The 19228-nt window shown below is 50.9% G+C and overlaps 1 protein-coding gene across 4 annotated transcripts in view; it reads left to right on the forward strand.

Annotated features, from left to right (window-relative positions):
* The first annotated feature begins 509 nt into the window (after positions 1-509).
* CNNM3 (cyclin and CBS domain divalent metal cation transport mediator 3) overlaps positions 510-19228 on the forward strand; it is a 48153-nt gene continuing 29434 nt past the window's right edge. For all 4 annotated transcript variants that reach the window (XR_009758741.1, XM_061593209.1, XM_061593208.1 and 1 more), the window contains exons 1-2: positions 510-2141; positions 18482-18625. Coding sequence is in view for 3 of the 4 variants with exons in the window: in XM_061593209.1 (XP_061449193.1) it covers positions 692-2141; positions 18482-18625 (1594 nt within the window). In the remaining variant the exon portion in view is untranslated. The remainder of the gene's footprint in view (positions 2142-18481; positions 18626-19228) is intronic.

Raw genomic sequence — 19228 nt, forward strand, 5'->3', positions numbered from 1 at the left:
TTGGGACCCTCTGCTCTAACTGAGGTAGCAGATCTTTGGGGGGAACTTGGAATCTCCTTTGGGCAGGGTCAGCCCTTACCATTAGACAGAATGAGGCATAGGGGCTCTACTCCCGAGTAAGCATGAAGATAGGTTCCAGCCGCATAGGAATGAGGGTGCCCCCCCCCCAAGTTTTGCATGGGGAATGATGCGGGCGGGGGGAGAACCTCCCGTGCATTAAGATCCTGTTTGCATGTTTACTTGGGAGTAAACACCATTGAGTTCTAATGGGGTTTGCTCCCGAACACGTATGCACAGGGCTGAAGCCGTGCACCTACATTCCGTTTGCATGTTTCCTCGGGGGTCAGGGCCGCTGGAGGGAACGGGGAAGGGAGCGTTTAATCCGGGCCTGCAGAATGGAGGGCCGCGGCCCCTTTAAATCGCAGCTTTCCTCCCTCTTCTCCCCCTCCCCTCCGCCTTGTTTATAACACGGTGCCACCGAACTTGCTCCTTGTTCCCCCTTCTGGACCACGCCCTCGGCCATGCCCATTGGCTGAGCTCTGCTGGCCCCTCGTTTGCATTGGCCTAGGCGCCCGCAGGCAGGTTCGGCGGCGCCCCAAGGGGAGTCAGCTGACCTTCCCCTCGCCCAGTCCACTCCCCCTAGTAGCTGCCTTTGGCTGCTGTAGCTGCAGCTCCTCTGCTGGGTCCAGCAATGGTGGGCAATTGCAGCTGGCTGGCGCTGTTTTGTGGCTGGGCTGCGGCGGCTGCTCTTGCAGCTTTGTGGCTGGGCTGCGCAGCCGTACAAGGAGAGGCTCCAGCGAGCAAGGTCCCCACGGGAGCCCCAAAAGCCGAGGCCAGGGCATCCCAGGAACCCGGGCTGCCTGTCCCCAAGGTGATGGGCTTCCGCCTGGAGGAGGGGGCCTCAGCCACTGGGGGCCTTATCCGGGCCACCCCAGGAGCCACTTTCCGCCTGCGCCTCTACGGCACTGGCCTCAGCAACCACAGCTGGCCCTGGGTGGCCTTTGTGCCAGTGGAGACCTCCTGCATGGTGCCTAGAGGTGGCCCTCACTCCACGCCCTCCCCTGCTGGGGCTCCCAAAGTCCTTCCTCACGATGTCCTGGCTGTTGGGGAGCATGCTGCGCTGGTGACCGTGAAAGTGGCCCCTGGGGGCACCCAAGGCCAGTACCGGCTCTGCAGCCCAGCAGGGCCTGGACACCAGTGGGCTCCAGCTGCCCCTGGGGATGCTATCTTGGTGACAGAGGATGAAGGTGGGGGTGGGAGAGTGGCAGCCGTGGCCTTGCCACCTCCTTTGGCCCCCTGGCTTCTGGGCACCCTTGTGGCCTTGCTGCTGGCCCTCTTGGCTTTGCTTCGTACCTTGCAGCTCAGCACGTTGTGGCTGGATCCAGTGGAACTGTACGTGTTGCGGGACTGTGGCTCAGAGTCGGAGCGAGAGGCTTCCAAAGCGCTGGAACCAGTTAGGCAACGTGGGACGTTTGTTCTGTGCTCGCTCCTGCTGTTGAGCTCCTTGGCCAATGCTGCCTTGGCCGTGCTGTTCTATAGAGCTGTGGAGATGTTGGCGCCTGCTATCCTGGGAGTAGCAGGTTTGGTCTTCCTGCTGGCGGAGGTCCTGCCCTTTGCCATCAGTTCACGGTGGGGGCTCTTGCTGGCCCCGCGTGGGCTCTGGCTCACCCAGCTCTTCATGCTGCTCACTTTCCCCATTTCACTACCGCTCAGCAAGGTGCTGGAACTGGCCTTGCAGCATGACACCAGCACGTGCCTCCTGCGGGAGAAGATCCTGGATATGGTGCGCAACAGTGACCCCTACAACGAGTTTGTGCGGGAGGAGTTCAGCAAGAGTGCCCTGCGCAACAAAACCGTGGAGGATGTCCTGACGCCGCTGGGTGAGTGTTTCATGCTCAACGCCAGTGCTGTGCTGGACTTCAACAACATGTCCATGATCATGCAAAGTGGCTACACCCGCATCCCTGTCTATGAAGACGAGCGCACCAACCTGGTGGACATGCTTTATGTCAAGGACCTAGCCCTGGTGGATCCCGACGACTGTACCCCTCTCAGCACCATCATCAAATTCTACAATCACCCGCTCCATTTTGTCTTCAATGACACCAAGTTGGATGCTGTGCTGGAGGAGTTCAAGAGAGGTAAAAGACACCCCCCCCCCCCAGCTAGACCACATGCTTTGCATGTCTGCCTGAGATTCTGGTGAGCTGCTGCCATTAGAATAGACAATTGGCTTTCAACCTATGTACCATGGAGCCCCAGTTTTCTTAAAACAGGCATGAGAAACCTGTGGCCTTCCAGATGTTGTTGGACCCTACTTCCATTAGCCAACATGGCCCATGATCGGGGATGATGTGACTTGTAGTCCAGCATCATCTGGAGGGTCACAGGCTCTTCATGCCCGGACTCCAGCTCCCATCATCCCTGGCCATAGGCCATGCTGGCTGAGGCTGATGGGAGTTGGAGTCTTAACAACATCTGAAGGACCGTCGGGTTCTCAACCCTGTCGTAGAAGCTTATCCAGGGTTATTGCACAGGAAGCTCAATAATGGCAAATAAACTTCCTAGCTTGCCTGTCTGTTACCAGTCTTCTCCAGTGCACAGAAAGTGCTGAGTGTGAGCTAGGGCACAGCCTCAGTTCCCACAGAGCGACAATGAGGCCCAACAGGTACAATCAATGCCCTGCAAGGACTGTGCATGTCTCTCAGACAACTCTCCAGCAAGCTGTGGTTCCATAGTAAATACCTGGGGGTTCTTTGGCAGACAAGTCAATGTGGAAAGCAGAAAGTCTGAAAACAGTACTAAGCTAGATGGATCAGTGGTCTGACTCCAGGATGCATTGTGTTAGGGGGCTTGTCTTGGCCTCCTTGCAGGAATGCTGGTACCTTTCCAGCTCATGATGTGGGTGACTTTTCCAAGTGAGGACCATAGTTCAGTGATAGAGGAAATTCTTAGCATGCAGAAAGTCCCAGTTCAATCCCTGGCACTTCCAGGTAGTAGGTAACAAGAAAGACCCTTCTCTGCCTGCTGCTGCTGCCGCCAGCCAGAGTGGTCAGTACTGGGCCAACTGGGTAAATAATCTGACCTGGTATAAGGTAGCTTTTTATGCAAGTAAGTTTTGATCTTGGTGCTTCAGAGAGCCTCTGTGCTTTGTGAGCCTTATCAGAGTGGGTTTGTTGGTCCAACAGAACAAGAACTCAGTAAAATGATAATAGCTGGCCCAATAAAAAAGCTATCTAAAGAGCATTGCTAGCTTTTGAACCCCATTTGCGCTTCATGTGGTTGTTATCATTTGAACATATGTACCATAAAGAGCTTGTAAAGTCCCACAGTTTGCAGCATTGCTGAAACATCTAGCTCAGTCTTTGCCAACCTAGTGCCCTCCAGATGTTTTGGACTGCTACTCCCATTGGCCCCAGCCAGCACAAATATCAATTTAATTGTTTCCAGGAAGGACAAGTAGAGTTGTATCTCAGCAGGGATGTTGTTCTACAAAACGGGAACAGCTGCTGCACTTCTCCAGGTTGTTTTGGAGTGAGCTCTGATATTTTGTGGACTTTAAGGAGAGAGAGAAAAACCTGGTTGTACAAGGGATAAGGTGGTCTCTCAAGTAACCTGGCATGGGAACTTATATATTAGTACCAAAACCTTGAACTTGGTCCACTGTTACCAGCCTTTGGTGCTCCAGAGGAGAAAAGCAGGCAGGAGGTTGGATGACAATGTTGAAAAGTATTCTGTGCACCTTTCCTCCAACCTGTCATGCTCCCTGCTAGCCTATCTCTCTGGAGAAGTGAGGGTTGCTGCATTCATCTCCCAGTATCTGTGCCCAACTGGCTGCTCTCCTCACCATCCCTTCCCTTGGGAAAAGCCACAAGGAGAGTTTTAGGATCTTCAATGCAAAGGCATTGGGAGCACTTTAAAGCAGCGGAAACCAAACTGACGTGCTTTCCATGCAGGGGTAAGGGGCTTTGTGTGAGAGGAGGGGGATGGGGGATGCTGAAAACTACAATTTTTGGCTTCTCCCAGCAAGGCCAGCCAAGAATGGCTGACCCCCGTCTCTTAGAGATTTGCAGTTGATCAGCAAGGGGTTCTGATTCCTATTCGTTTTAACAGTAGCAAATAAAATGGTTAAGTACACAAAAGGACTGTTCAGCATGGTTGGCCTTGTGCTAATTGCTTATCTCTCAGCCTTGATGTTCCTCGGCTGTAAAATATTGAAAAACTTCACAGTTGAATAATACCTTTATTAGGACCAGTCAAAAAGCTCAAAAATATGGCAACCAGTTATCTAGGGAGGTGGTGGGCTTTTCAACACTGGAGGCATTCAAGAGGCAGCTGGATGGCCATATGGTGGATATGCTTTCACTTGGATTCTTGCATTGAGCAGTGGGTTGGACTCAGTGGACTTATTGGCCCCTTCCAACTCTGCTGTTTTATGATTCTGAGTTTTTTGAGTTCTCTAGAGCTCTTCATTGGGCAAGATGTTACACTCTGGGATTTTCTGCCCCTTGATATAGTGAGGGCCACCAATGTGGGCCTCATCTGCACTATACATTTAAGACAGTATTACACCACTTTAAACAGTCATAGCTTCTTCCCCCAAAGAATCCTTGGAACTGTAGTTTGTTAAGGGAGCTCTGTGAGTGAAACGAGGGTCCCTAATAACTCTTAGCACCCTTAACGAACTACAGTTCCCAGGATTCTTTGGGGGAAGCCATGACTGTTTAAAGTCATTTAAATGTATAGGGCAGATGGGGCCTTGGATAGCTTTAAAAAGGAGTTAGACAATTCCATGGAAGAGAAGGCTACCAGTGGCTAGTAGTCATGATGACTATGTATAATCTCCAATGTCAGAGGCAGCGTGCGTTCTGAATTTTAGTTTCTAGGAATTGCAAGTGGGGAGAGTGCTGCAGTGCTCAGGCTGTGCTTGTGGACGCCCCATTGGGGCATCTGTGAGAACAGGGTGCTGGACCAGACTTTGGTCTGATCCAGCAGGGCTCAACTTTCGAGCAGGCCCTTCTGTAGTTCTGCTGGGCAGACTTAGAGTTTTATTATGTGGAATCCCTGATCTAGAATAACTCGTACCTAAGTTTGGACTTGACTGTGCAAGCCATCCTTTGGGTGGCTTATGGAGTGTACTAGGTAATTATCTCTGCCCTTGCCCTGCCATTTTGCATCTAGCTTCAACCCTAGTCACTGTTTTGCACTTGGCTCCAGCTGGTAAACATCAGAGTTCTAGTAAAAACAAAGTTTGCCCTCCAAAGTTGGCTCACCTCTGCAAGAAATTATGCACAATAAGAATGCAAAGAAGATTGCTTGGTTTTCATTATTACAAGGCCCAGAATCCGGCATCTCTCAACACAGTATTTGGGGTGTGTAAGTGCAGAGTTGTAGCGTAGAGCAGAGATTCTCAACCTTCTTGGTGTGGTGACCCACAAGTCAAATTTACTTGGTATGCTGACCTATTGATTTATTGTCTCATGGATTGTGGACCTTAGGTCTTTGGCAGCCATCAGTTTCATGCATTTTAACTGCAAGTTTGTCTACTCTTGTAATCATTGCTCGAGGCATCCAAGCAAAAATCTACTTAACGGCCCTATTAATGTGGAATTTGTTGAAATATTTATTGTAATTGCAAGTTTTTCACAGTTTTATTTACAGGAATGTAACCACATCAACCATGTGGTTGCAGGATACTTTGGGTTTACTTAAAAACCCACTTGCATGTTGAGACCCGCAGGCTGGGAAACACTGGTCTAGAGTACACACCAGCCCTGCTTATGAAAGCCTTGGTGAGAGGGGTAACCATATATACCAAAGGCATCCCAACCCAATAGGCTAGGTGTAGGGGAAGAATACACTTGACCTAATGTCATGCAGGTGGTGGGGAGCCAAAATGGATGGAGTGAGAGAAGGAAGGATAAGGATGCAGCTCCTGCTGGGTGGGGAGAAAGTTTTGGGAGGTAGTGAAAGGGGTTTGAGAGGGAGGGAGGGACCTGCCCACTGGTATGTGGTCCTGCAATAGACACATGAAGCATTTGCAGATACTGTCTGCACATCTTCAGATGCATCTTTGCAGTTCATGAGGACTAGTAAATTGTTCCCTCCTGTTTTTTTTAAAGAACTGGAAGCTGTTATTGTTAGGAACCCAGATTTTTGTGCAGTGTTGTGCACAGACAGAATACCAAATGGCTCGCTCTTCATTGCCTCTAGAAAATTGCTCCAGCTCTGTAAAAATTTGTTTTTGCCCAAGGAGCCACCCCCCCCTTTGCCCCACACGCACACAGACACCTTCCACTACTTCCAGGCCCTTTTCTATCCTCTCCCTGTAGAAACTAGCATGATATAATCTGGCCTTGTGTAGCTTGTACATGACCTGCGTCACGAGAACACTCTCAGTGTCTTCCCAGCAATAACAAAGCCAGCGGGTGTCCTGGCCTAAGAGAGGAGGTGAGGCCTTTGATTTTGGTCGTGGGGATTACGCAAAATATTGTTCTCAAGATAACCAACTTTCTTTGGTTGCTTCCCTCCCCCTCTTTCTCCTGGAAGCCAGCGAACACTGAAAGAAGGCCGGAGTGGGGAGCAGGATCCGGCCAGTGGGCTAGTTTCTGACTCCCCCCGACCTCCTATAGGCCATTATGACAGGAGAGGGGAGCCACACTTTTCATTGGCGGATGCAGCTTGAGCCTTGCCTGCAAAGGAAAATCCTTTGCATTGCCGGCTTTAATTTAAGTCGGTGATGCAAAGGGGTACCGTATATTCTGGCGTATAAGATGACTTTTTAACCCAGGAAATTTTTCACAAAAGTTGGGTGTCGTCTTATACGCCGGGTGTCGTCTTATACGCCGGAATATAGTATTTCTCCTGCTTGCAGCCTGGCCAGGCGTCCCCTCCCCTGAGGGGAATCCCCATTGCTCCTCCGTCCCCGCCATCTCCTGCTCGGCCGCCTCCACTGCAAAATGGCGGCCGGGGTGGGGAGCAGCAGCAGCCTCCCCGCATCCTTCTCCTCCGTGGCAGCCTCGCCTGCGCCGCCTCCCGCCGCTGCTGCTGCTCCTCCGCCCGCAGCTGCTCAGGCGAGCGACGGGGCCGCGGCGGCTGCTCCTCCTCGGGCGGCCAACGGCGGGCCGCTTTTGCTGCTCTCCTCGCTGCAGGCCGCGCCGGCGCCTCCGCTGACGCACAACCACTGGGCGGCGGCAGCAGCAGCTGCAGGGGCAGCTGTCGGCAGCGGGTTCCCGCATCCGCCGCCTCCCGCTCAATAATGGCAAATAAACTTCCTAGCTTGCCTGTCTGTTACCAGTCTTCTCCAGTGCACAGAAAGTGCTGAGTGTGAGCTAGGGCACAGCCTCAGTTCTCACAGAGCGACAATGAGACCCAACAGGTACAATCAATGCCCTGCAAGGACTGTGCATGTCTCTCAGACAACTCTCCAGCAAGCTGTGGTTCCATAGTAAATACCTGGGGGTTCTTTGGCAGACAAGTCAATGTGGAAAGCAGAAAGTCTGAAAACAGTACTAAGCTAGATGGATCAGTGGTCTGACTCCAGGATGCATTGTGTTAGGGGGCTTGTCTTGGCCTCCTTGCAGGAATGCTGGTACCTTTCCAGCTCATGATGTGGGTGACTTTTCCAAGTGAGGACCATAGTTCAGTGATAGAGGAAATTCTTAGCATGCAGAAAGTCCCAGTTCAATCCCTGGCACTTCCAGGTAGTAGGTAACAAGAAAGACCCTTCTCTGCCTGCTGCTGCTGCCGCCAGCCAGAGTGGTCAGTACTGGGCCAACTGGGTAAATAATCTGACCTGGTATAAGGCAGCTTTTTATGCAAGTAAGTTTTGATCTTGGTGCTTCAGAGAGCCTCTGTGCTTTGTGAGCCTTATCAGAGTGGGTTTGTTGGTCCAACAGAACAAGAACTCAGTAAAATGATAATAGCTGGCCCAATAAAAAAGCTATCTAAAGAGCATTGCTAGCTTTTGAACCCCATTTGCGCTTCATGTGGTTGTTATCATTTGAACATATGTACCATAAAGAGCTTGTAAAGTCCCACAGTTTGCAGCATTGCTGAAACATCTAGCTCAGTCTTTGCCAACCTAGTGCCCTCCAGATGTTTTGGACTGCTACTCCCATTGGCCCCAGCCAGCACAAATATCAATTTAATTGTTTCCAGGAAGGACAAGTAGAGTTGTATCTCAGCAGGGATGTTGTTCTACAAAACGGGAACAGCTGCTGCACTTCTCCAGGTTGTTTTGGAGTGAGCTCTGATATTTTGTGGACTTTAAGGAGAGAGAGAAAAACCTAGTTGTACAAGGGATAAGGTGGTCTCTCAAGTAACCTGGCATGGGAACTTATATATTAGTACCAAAACCTTGAACTTGGTCCACTGTTACCAGCCTTTGGTGCTCCAGAGGAGAAAAGCAGGCAGGAGGTTGGATGACAATGTTGAAAAGTATTCTGTGCACCTTTCCTCCAACCTGTCATGCTCCCTGCTAGCCTATCTCTCTGGAGAAGTGAGGGTTGCTGCATTCATCTCCCAGTATCTGTGCCCAACTGGCTGCTCTCCTCACCATCCCTTCCCTTGGGAAAAGCCACAAGGAGAGTTTTAGGATCTTCAATGCAAAGGCATTGGGAGCACTTTAAAGCAGCGGAAACCAAACTGACGTGCTTTCCATGCAGGGGTAAGGGGCTTTGTGTGAGAGGAGGGGGATGGGGGATGCTGAAAACTACAATTTTTGGCTTCTCCCAGCAAGGCCAGCCAAGAATGGCTGACCCCCGTCTCTTAGAGATTTTGCCCCACACGCACACAGACACCTTCCACTACTTCCAGGCCCTTTTCTATCCTCTCCCTGTAGAAACTAGCATGATATAATCTGGCCTTGTGTAGCTTGTACATGACCTGCGTCACGAGAACACTCTCAGTGTCTTCCCAGCAATAACAAAGCCAGCGGGTGTCCTGGCCTAAGAGAGGAGGTGAGGCCTTTGATTTTGGTCGTGGGGATTACGCAAAATATTGTTCTCAAGATGACCAACTTTCTTTGGTTGCTTCCCTCCCCCTCTTTCTCCTGGAAGCCAGCGAACACTGAAAGAAGGCCGGAGTGGGGAGCAGGATCCGGCCAGTGGGCTAGTTTCTGACTCCCCCCGACCTCCTATAGGCCATTATGACAGGAGAGGGGAGCCACACTTTTCATTGGCGGATGCAGCTTGAGCCTTGCCTGCAAAGGAAAATCCTTTGCATTGCCGGCTTTAATTTAAGTCGGTGATGCAAAGGGGTACCGTATATTCCGGCGTATAAGACGACTTTTTAACCCAGGAAATTTTTCACAAAAGTTGGGGGTCGTCTTATACGCCGGGTGTCGTCTTATACGCCGGAATATAGTATTTCTCCTGCTTGCAGCCTGGCCCGGCGTCCCCTCCCCTGAGGGGAATCCCCATTGCTCCTCTGTCCCCGCCATCTCCTGCGCGGCCTCCTCCGCTGCAAAATGGCGGCTGGGGTGGGGAGCAGCAGCAGCAGCAGCCTCCCCGCATCCTTCTCCTCCGTGGCAGCCTCGCCTGCGCCGCCTCCCGCCGCTGCTGCTGCTCCTCCTCCGCCCGCAGCTGCTCAGGCGAGCGACGGGGCCGCGGCGGCTGCTCCTCCTCGGGCGGCCAACGGCGGGCCGCTTTTGCTGCTCTCCCCGCCGCAGGCCGCGACGGCGCCTCCGCTGACGCACAACCACTGGGCGGCTGCAGCAGCAGCGGGAGGCGGCGGAGGCGGGAACCCGCTGCCGACAGCTGCCCCTGCGGCTTCCTCCTCGGCGGCCGCTGCCGCCTCCAGCCTGCTGGCGCCGCGGGAGCTGGCCTACAACTGGCAGGCGACGAAGCCGACGGTGCAGGAGCGCTTCGCCTTCCTCTTCAAGAACGAGGTGCTCAGCGACATCCACTTCTTGGTGGGCAAAGGTCGGTGCGGGCTATGGGGCGAGGGGGCGCTGGCCACTCAGGGAAGAAAGGGGAGAGGGACACTGGCTTTTTAAACGGGGATCAGGGTCTTTCTTGCGGCTGGGGGCGGGTTGCTATGGGGGCAAGCGGGTTGAAGTGTTGTGGCTGTGGTTGGGGGGCTGTTATTCCGGCGTATAAGACAACTTTTTAACCCAGGAAAATCTTCTCAAAAGTTGGGGGTCGTCTTATACACCCAGTCGTCTTATACGCCAGAATATACGGTATTTGCCCTTCCAGCAAGCCCTGCTTTGGACAGGCGTCAGCTCCACAGTGGAACCCCCCGGCTCTGTGGGCCGACAGCAAGCAAGCACTGGGAGCACGTCAAGGGTCTCAGCTGTCCCTTGGCAGCCGTGTCTCCATTTGCCCCGCACTTGACATCACGTACAATGGCAGGTGGGCATTGTTTGGGGAAAATGGATCACAGGCCAAATTTGGAGCTGTGCCTGGCCTAATTTGGCCCACAGGTCAGAGGTTCCCTTTGCCTGACCTGAGGGAAGCATCCCCGGGGCAGATAGTTGGGTGGCAAACATTTAGGCCATCCAACTTCGCTCTCCTATAAACCCCCTGCTCAATGCAGGAATCCAGCTTAAAGCATCCCCAACAGGTGGCTGTCCAGCTGTCTCTCGAATGCCTCTGGTGGGCTCTCCAAAACTGGAGGCGTTCTAGAGGCAGCTGGACAGCCACCTGTCAGGGATGCTTTAAGTTGGATTCCTGCATTGAGCAGGGGTTGGGCTTGATGGCCTGATAGGCCCCTTCCAGCTCCAGTGATTCTATGGTGGGGAGCTTGTGGTCCTTTAGATGTTTCTGGACTACAGTTCCCATCATCCCTGACCATTGGCCATATCTGCTGGGGCTGATAAGAGCCAAAGTCCAACAGCCTCTGGAAAACCACAAGTTCCCCATCCTTGCTGTAAGCTTACGCCAGATGCTGATGGAGCACATCCGGTTCCAAAGGATTGCAAATGATCCTAGCAAGAAGAGGGCTTATTTTGGATGTGGGTGCCTGGTCTGTGTGCCTGAGGAAGTGGAAAACCTTGAATATTTTTAACTTGTTTAAGTATTTATAAGCCACACTTTGACAGCAAATGTAACAAAGCAGTGTACAACATAAAATATGGACCCAGACTTTCCTTTCTGCATGGATATATTTGGCTGAAGTTGAGCCATTGATTGTGGATTCAATTCTGTTTGCTGCTATAAAGTTGTACGTTTTACGAAACAGCAGTACTCCACTCTCTACCATGTGGTAAACTGAGGCAGGAATCTCAGACAGCAAATGCTAATGGGTGAGGAGTGGATGGAGCTGTGTGTACCATATGGTCTACCCCTCAGCCACCTGACAACTGCTGTTGATCAGGGCTGGGGAACTTCAAGTCTGGGGGCCACATGTGGCCCTCTATAGGCAGTGGAAGCTGATGGCTCCGATGTCAGCAGGAGTAGTGAATCCCCTCTGGGTTTTAGTCTATACACTTTCAAGGGGCAGTGATTCCGCTCTGGGTTTTACTCCGAACTGCAAAGCACCTTGGACAGGCTTCTTAAGAGTTCAGACTAACCGGGAGCGGATTCATTTCCCTGCTGACTTTGGAGCCACCAGCCTCCACTGCCTCTAGGCATCTCTTTCTGGCATTCAGGACTTCCCCGCCCTGCTATACCTCCTCAACCACACCCATCTTCAGCCCTACTTCACACATTCCGTTTAGCCTCTCTGATTCAAGCACCGCACTCCCTCCTGCCTCCACCCTCATCAAACATAGCACTGCCATGTGTTCAGAGTATTTCCCATATGCCATCTGGTAACTCTTACTAGAGTTCTGTGAGGTTGGACAGTATTACCCCCATATTGTAGGTGGGAGAGAGCATGGCTTGCTCAATGCTGCCTAGAAAGCCCTGAAACCAGCACGGGCTGCATTCTTAGAAAACTGTAGCTGTCGGCTGTAGAAGCTCTGACTTCAATTTATTTTATTTTATTATTTGATTTATATCCCGCCCTTCCTCCCAGCAGGAGCCCAGGGCAGCAAACAGAAGCGCCAAAAACACTCCAAAACATCACAAAAACAGACCTTAAAATACATTAAAACAAAACAACGTTAAAAACATTTTTTAAAAAAAGCTTTAAAAACATCTTTTAAAAAAGGGTTAAAAACATTATTTAAAAAAACATATTAACAAGCAATTCTAACGCAGACTGGGATAGGTCTCAACCTAAAAGGCTTGTTGAAAGAGGAAAGTCTTCAAAAGGCACCGAAAAGATAGCAGAGATGGCGCCTGCCTAATATTCAAAGGGAGGGTATCCCACAGGGTAGGTGCTGCCACACTAAAGGTCCATTTCCTATATTGTGCAGAATGGACTTCCTGATAAGATGGTATCTGCAGGAGGCCCTCACCTGCACAGCGCAGTGATCGACTAGTATATAAGGGATAAGACAGTCTTTCAGGTGTCCTGGTCCTGAGCTGAGATGAACTCTCCTTTGCTTTTGGTTTAGCTACTCGGGTGTTGTGGACTGTTTATGAACATTCCAGCTGCTCAGAATTTTAGAGGGATGGTAGCTAACCTTTAGCTCTCCAGGTGTTGCAGGACTACAGTTCCCATCATTCCTGCTGGGAGTTGAATAACATCTGGAGAGCCACAGATTAACCACCCCTGGTTTATAGGGTCAGGGAGCCTCCCTGCACAGCTGGCCTCATAAGAGACAGTGGGGCTCCGTGTTTTCAGTGGGAGGGGTTCAGTGAAGAAAAGGAGCACTATGAAGTTGTGAGTCAACTGACTGAGTGTACATGTGAGAGTGTGTATATGTGAACTGCGTCAGTTAGTGGTATCTACAGTAGTTTTGCATGGGAGGGATGTGAATGGATGTTGTGTAAGGATTGGGCCTAGAGAAGTCACTGCATGTGAAAGCCTCCCCACATCCAGATAGTCTGGGTGCCTCCAGACTGTCATCATTTTGCTGGTGGGAGAGATGCAAGCTCTTACCGGAGTTAAAGTGCATTGTCACCCTAATGCATCAAATACACTTTAAAAGAAAACTTTTTGCAGTTAGGAAAGTGATAGGGAAATGCAAATGGTTAATGGGAACATGCTGCCAACAGATCAAGACAAGTGCTTGTTGTGTTGCTGCCCCATAAGCAGATCAGAACAACTGCACACTAAAGACTGGACAGTCTTAACCACCTCAGAAGCATTGTCCAAGCAAATCATGTTGAATGCTGGAGAAGCCCTGAAACGGGTAGCAATTCAGCAGGGCCCTGAGAGGCCTGCCTGGCCGCGGTCCCCTTGGCATAGGCTATGCCTGCTTGGCCTTGCGCAGAGACATGTTCTTGTTTGTTCCCCAGGAGCTTTCTCTTTTCTGCTCTAGCCGCTCCCCCTCCTGAAACTCTTGGCAGGATGGCCCGGGTGGCAGCCGTGACCTCTGCATAGTTGTGGAGATCTGGCTTGCACAGGTTCAGTTTGCCAACCTTGCCACTTTCCTTGCAAGGGCCTCTGGGGTCATTTTACTCTGGGGAAATAAGCCTCCTAAGAATCTTACACATTTGTTCCTCCTCCTCCTCCTCTCTCTGATTATCTTCACAGCTAAGAAGCTGGCTCCCCCTTTCCTGGCACATGATGGGAATGAGCAGTCTCTGCCCCATTCTGCTCAGCAGCCAAAATAGCTAAGCCTCTGGAACAGGGATGGCTCCTCTGCTGCCGCTACCACTTTTCTGGGCTCCTATGTATTATACTTATTTATCTAGAACAGAGATGGGAGATATGGCACCCGCTGGTTGCTGTTGGACTATAACTCACATCATCCCTGACCAATGGCCATGCTGGCTGGGACTGCTGGGAGTTGTAGTCCAGCAACACCTGGAGGGGCACAGGCTCCCCTTCTGCCTGATTTAGAGCCTTTGTACCTTGCTCTTCAGCAAAAAGCCTCCAAAGGGGCCTACATACAATCTGTTTAAAACAAGGCAGTCTCTGCGCGCAGGCTTACACTAAGACATGGCACACAAGGAACAAGGGACAGGGAGGGGAAGGGGGGCTGAGAAACCACTGCCAGTGGAATGCAGATTGTGGGTTCCAGCATAACGCTTGAAGTTGGATGCCTCCAAAGGGGAGGGGAGGAAGCCTGATCCGGCTCTCGTTGTGCGTAAGCAAGGTGCTAACATTGGGGAAGGGCTGTAGCTCAGTGCCAGAGCATCTGCTTGGCATGCAGAAAGTCCCAAAGTCTGTCCCCAGCATCTCCAGGTAGGGTTGGGAAAGAGCTTGGGGAGTTGCTGCCAATCAATTTAGACCCCCTGCCTGACCCTGGCTCCAGAGAGAGGCTACAGTTATTCACGCAGCCTCTTGCATCAGCTCCTGGCTGGGTCAGGAGGCATAAAAGCCCAGCTTCCCCTGGGCAGTGGATCTGCCACCGGCAGGGTTGCCAATGAAGGGGTGACATCAAAGGGTGTTGTCCCTTAGGGAGGCCCAAGGGCCAGGGCACTACCCTCTTCTGTTTCTTTCTTTTGTTTTCCTAACCAGTCTGGAGGAGATTGGGTAATGGGGAGGGCGTGTGGCTTGTGTGTAGTTCCTGCTCAGGGTGAGAGCCTGTGCAGTGAACTGAATGATAGGAAAAAGTCGGCAGATGCCTTCAGAGTGAGAGTCTGTAACTGGCAGGAGGCTGGCCCTCCCTGGGTGTGAGACAGAGGGGGAGTAGATGTGCCCTGTGTGAAAAAAATATTGAGTGGGTCTGACCGTTCCCAATTCTTGCAGAGGCCTACTGGGATAATTGGCTCAGGTGGGTTTTGTTGCTGGACTCTTGTTGAGTCCATATTGGGTGTTTAGGAGGAGTCTTAGTAAGGAGAAACTTGGGTGATACCACCTCAGTTTCGGTGATCACGGGTAGAGGGAAGTATAGCCATGGGGAGGTGGTGAATTACCATAGAAGATGAGGGCAAGGCTATCTGCGCCTTGTTCCTTGCTGCCACTCCTCTCATGGATGGGTTCCTTGTTGCTCATCTGCTGTGCCCACTGGCCTGTGTGTGTTGTTGTTTAATGCCAGATCGGTACACAGTAAGATCACACTGATCCATGATTTGATCATGGATGAAGGTGCCCATTTGGTGTGCATTACTGAGACCTGGGTGGGTGAGCTGGGAGGAGTTGCTCTGACCCAGCTTTGCCCACCTGGATACTCAGTGCAACACCAGCACAGGCTGCAGGGACAGGGGGGAGGAGTTGCTGTGGTCTGCAGAACTTCCATCTCTGTCACCAGGAAACCGCTCTCTGTCTTGGAGTTGGCTGTGAGGGCCTGAACCTGGTGTCGGGCTGAGGAGACAGTAAACTAGGGTTGCTGCTGGTGTATTGTCCACCCTGCTGCCTGGCAGCTTCTCTGACTGAGCTGGCGGAGGCCATCTCGGCTGTGGTATTGGAGGAGCCCAGAACGAAAGTCCTGGGTGATTTCAATGTCCACGCTGAGGCTTCCTCTAGTGTTCTGGCTAGGGACTTCATTGCCTCCATGACTACCATGGGGCTGTCTCAAGTTGTCACCGGCCCGACGCATAGGGCAGGGTACACCCTCGACTTGGTTTTTGCTCCAGATGGAGGAAGGAGTGGTCTGGGGATAGTGGGGTGGATGTCTTGGTCTTAATTACTTTTCTGTATACTTCTTTAAAAGCAGTTTAATAAATTCATAAACTTAAAACTTGAGCTGTCCATTAGCCATGCTGACTGGGACAGATGGGAGCCGGGAGTTCAACAACATCTGGAGGGCCAGAGGTTTCCCATGCCGTTCCCCTGGGGTAGAGCAGGGCAGGTGGAGCCACAGGATGGGTTAGTTCACCCAGCTGAGATGCAGAGCGTCTCATTCCACTATGCTTGCACCTCAGTCTCTGGCACATTCACACATTACTCAAGGCTAACTCCTTTTTGCAGCTAAGTCTGCCAAGCCTGCCTTTCTGGTGTGCATACTTGTTTACAATAAATAAATAATAAAAAGATGCATAGCTTTTTAAAAAATAAATGTGTTATAAGTCACTTAGAGACCTTCAGGTAACATGATGATGATGATAAAAGAAAAAGAAAGATTTCTGTGGTGGTGGTTGTGATGAGGATGATTACCTGCCCTTCCATAGCATATTCAATATTAAAAACTGTTTAAAATGAAAGAGTAGTGTGGGCCCTGAATACACATACCTCAAACATCAAAGGCCAGGGTGAAGAGGTGTGTCTTCAGCATATGGAGTAAATTCTATAATGAAGATGCCAGACTCTGTGGGGAGGGACTGCTACAGCTTAGGGGCTGCCATAGGGAATGCCCTGTCTTGGACAGACAGATGGACAGACGGACTGAAACACAAGCTTCTGAGGAGGATGGAACTACCACAAGGGCCCCCTTTGCTGATCTTATTACCCAAGAAGGTCTGTGGGAAAGCAGGCAGCCTTTGGGACCTAAGCTCGAGGACGTGGACAAGGTGCTTGGACAGGTACATGCAACCACTTCGATACTGGATCCTTGCCCCTCTTGGCTAATAAAAACTAGCAGGGATGGAACAGCTAGTTGGGCCAGGGAGGTGATAAACGCCTCTTTACAAGAGGGAGTGGTCCCTGGCCGTCTGAAAGAGGCGGCTGTGAGACCACTTCTGAAAAAGCCTTCCTTGGACCCAGATAATTTCAATAGCTACAGACCAGTAGCGCATGTTCCATTCCTGGGCAAGATCTTGGAGCGAGTGGTTGCCGGCCAGCTCCAGGCACTGTTGGATGAAACCAATTATCTAGACCCATTTCAATTGGGTTTCAGGCCTGGTTTCGGCACCGAGACAGCCTTGGTTGCCCTGTATGATGACCTATGTTGGGAGAGGGACAGAGGGAGTGCAACTCTGTTGATTCTCCTTGATCTCTCCGGCTTTTGATACCATCGACCATGGTATCCTTCTGGAGAGGCTCGCGGAGTTGGGAGTTGGTGGTACTGCTTGGCAGTGGTTCCACTCCTACTTGGCGGGTCGTCTCCAGAAGGTAGTGCTTGGGGAACATTGCTCGACACCGTGGGCTCTCCAATGTGGAGTCCCGCAGGGGTCGGTTCTGTCTCCCATGCTTTTCAACATCTACGTGAAGCCGTTGGGTGCGGTCATCAGGAGTTTTGGAGTGCGTTGTCATCAGTATGCTGATGACACGCAACTCTACTTCTCCTTTTCATCCTCTTCAGGTGAGGCTGTCAATGTGCTGAACTGTTGCCTGGCCTCGATAATGGACTGGATGAGAGCTAACAAACTGAGGCTCAATCCAGACAAGACTGAGGTGCTGTTGGTACGCGGTTTCTCTGATCAGACGGTGGATATATACCCTGTCCTGGACGGGGTTACACTCCCCCTAAAGGAGCGAGTTCGTAGTCTGGGAGTTCTTTTAGATCCTTCCCTCACACTGGAGGCTCAAGTAGCCTCGGTGGCACGGAATGCGTTCTACCATCTTCAGTTGGTAGCCCAGCTACGTCCCTATCTGAGCAGGGAGGACCTCACATCAGTGGTACATGCTCTGGTAACCTCGCGTTTGGATTACTGCAATGTGCTCTACGTAGGGCTGCCTCTGAAGACAGTTCGGAAGCTACAGCTTGTGCAAAACGCGGCTGCCAGATTGATAACGAGGACCAAGCGGTCTGAACACATAACACCTCTTCTGGCCCACTTGCACTGGCTTCCAATTTGCTTCCGAGCCAGATTCAAAGTGCTGGTTTTGACCTATAAAGCCTTATATGGCGCGGGACCACAATACCTGTTGGAACGCCTCTCCCAATATGAACCTGCCCGTACACTGCGCTCTACATCGAAGGCCCTCCTCCGAGCTCCGACCCACAGAGAAGCTCGGAGGGTGGTAACAAGAACTAGGGTCTTCTGAGTGGTGGCCCCCAAACTGTGGAACAGTCTCCCTGATGAGGTGCACTTGGCGCCAACGCTGCTGTCTTTTCGGCGCCAGATTAAAACCTTCCTCTTTTCCAGAGCTTTTAATCTAACTTAATTCAGTTTTAAAGTGTGTTGTAATTGTTTTTAGATCTTTCATTCTCTGTACTTTTGCAGTATGGTATTATTGGATTTTATTGTATTTATTTGTATTGCTTGTTGTTCACCGCCCAGAGAGCTATGCTAGTGGGGCGGTATAAAAATTTAATAAATAAATAAAATAAATAAATAAGTAGTTAAGGGCTCTAAACACTAGCATAAGCACCTTAAATTGAGCCCAGAAACAAACTGGCAACCAGTGCAGCTGTTTTAGAACAGGGGTCACACGAGTTCTAACTAAAGGGAACATAGCCTGTAATCTAGCTGCTGCATTTTGGACCAGTTGAAGTTTCCGAGTCGTCTCTGCGTTTGCCATATTTGTTTTTAGGTGTACACTCACTGTTAGGTAGCGGAAGCGTGTACCAGCCAGATGTTGTTCTGAACCAGATGCCGAAATATATTTGCTTCACCTCCACCTCTGTTTATTTATTTTTCTCTTGTAGCAGCCTCATCCCATTTTTGACTCTGTTGTTGTTAACCAAGCCCTGTGCGTTCCTGTTCCTCCTTCTTAGGTAAATCACACATGGCCATTGTTCAGAAGGTAAACAACGAAGGTGAAGGTGACCCTTTCTACGAAGTCATGGGCTTGGTGACTTTGGAAGATGTCATCGAGGAGATCATAAAATCTGAGATCATGGATGAGTCAGATGACTACAGTAAGTGGTTTCTGTCAAGCATAGCTAAGTTTGGTCAAGCTAAAATGGCTCAACCAGAGGGAATTCTGGGGGGCTTTGTTGCAAAGACCTCTGGGATACTCTGTGCTGGGGAAACCCAAGTGTTTTAGTGCCAGACAGACAGCTGCAAATTGCTAATGTTAAGAAGATGCAGCTGAGTCCTATCTGTCACCTCTGTGATGACCGACGGGGGTCCTCCCCGCCCTTCACCGTCCCAGGAGCCAATTCCCTATCCAGGGCAGTTGATCCTGGCAAGATAACCTTCTTTGCCAAGGCTATGCATGCTCACAACAGCCCTGCAAGGTAGATAGCTGCCACCACCCCTTATCTGGTTAATCACCCTGAGCCAAGGGGAAGCTCAGAGCCCCGTAACTTTCCTGAGATCCTCAGAGACAAGAGACAATCAGACACTCCTTGCTCTGGGGCCCTAGACAAACATCCCAATTTACACAGTCGTCATGGTCAATAGTCAAGGTACTGGGTTAGAACCAACCCTCTCCTAAAATGAACATGCACTGGTAAATAGAAGTAAGTTTATTAAAGAATAAAAGAGGTGCACTGTTACAGCAGCAAAAGGGTTCCTTA

Source organism: Rhineura floridana, chromosome 12 (genome assembly GCF_030035675.1).
Source record: "Rhineura floridana isolate rRhiFlo1 chromosome 12, rRhiFlo1.hap2, whole genome shotgun sequence".
Taxonomy (NCBI): Eukaryota; Metazoa; Chordata; class Lepidosauria; order Squamata; family Rhineuridae; genus Rhineura; species Rhineura floridana.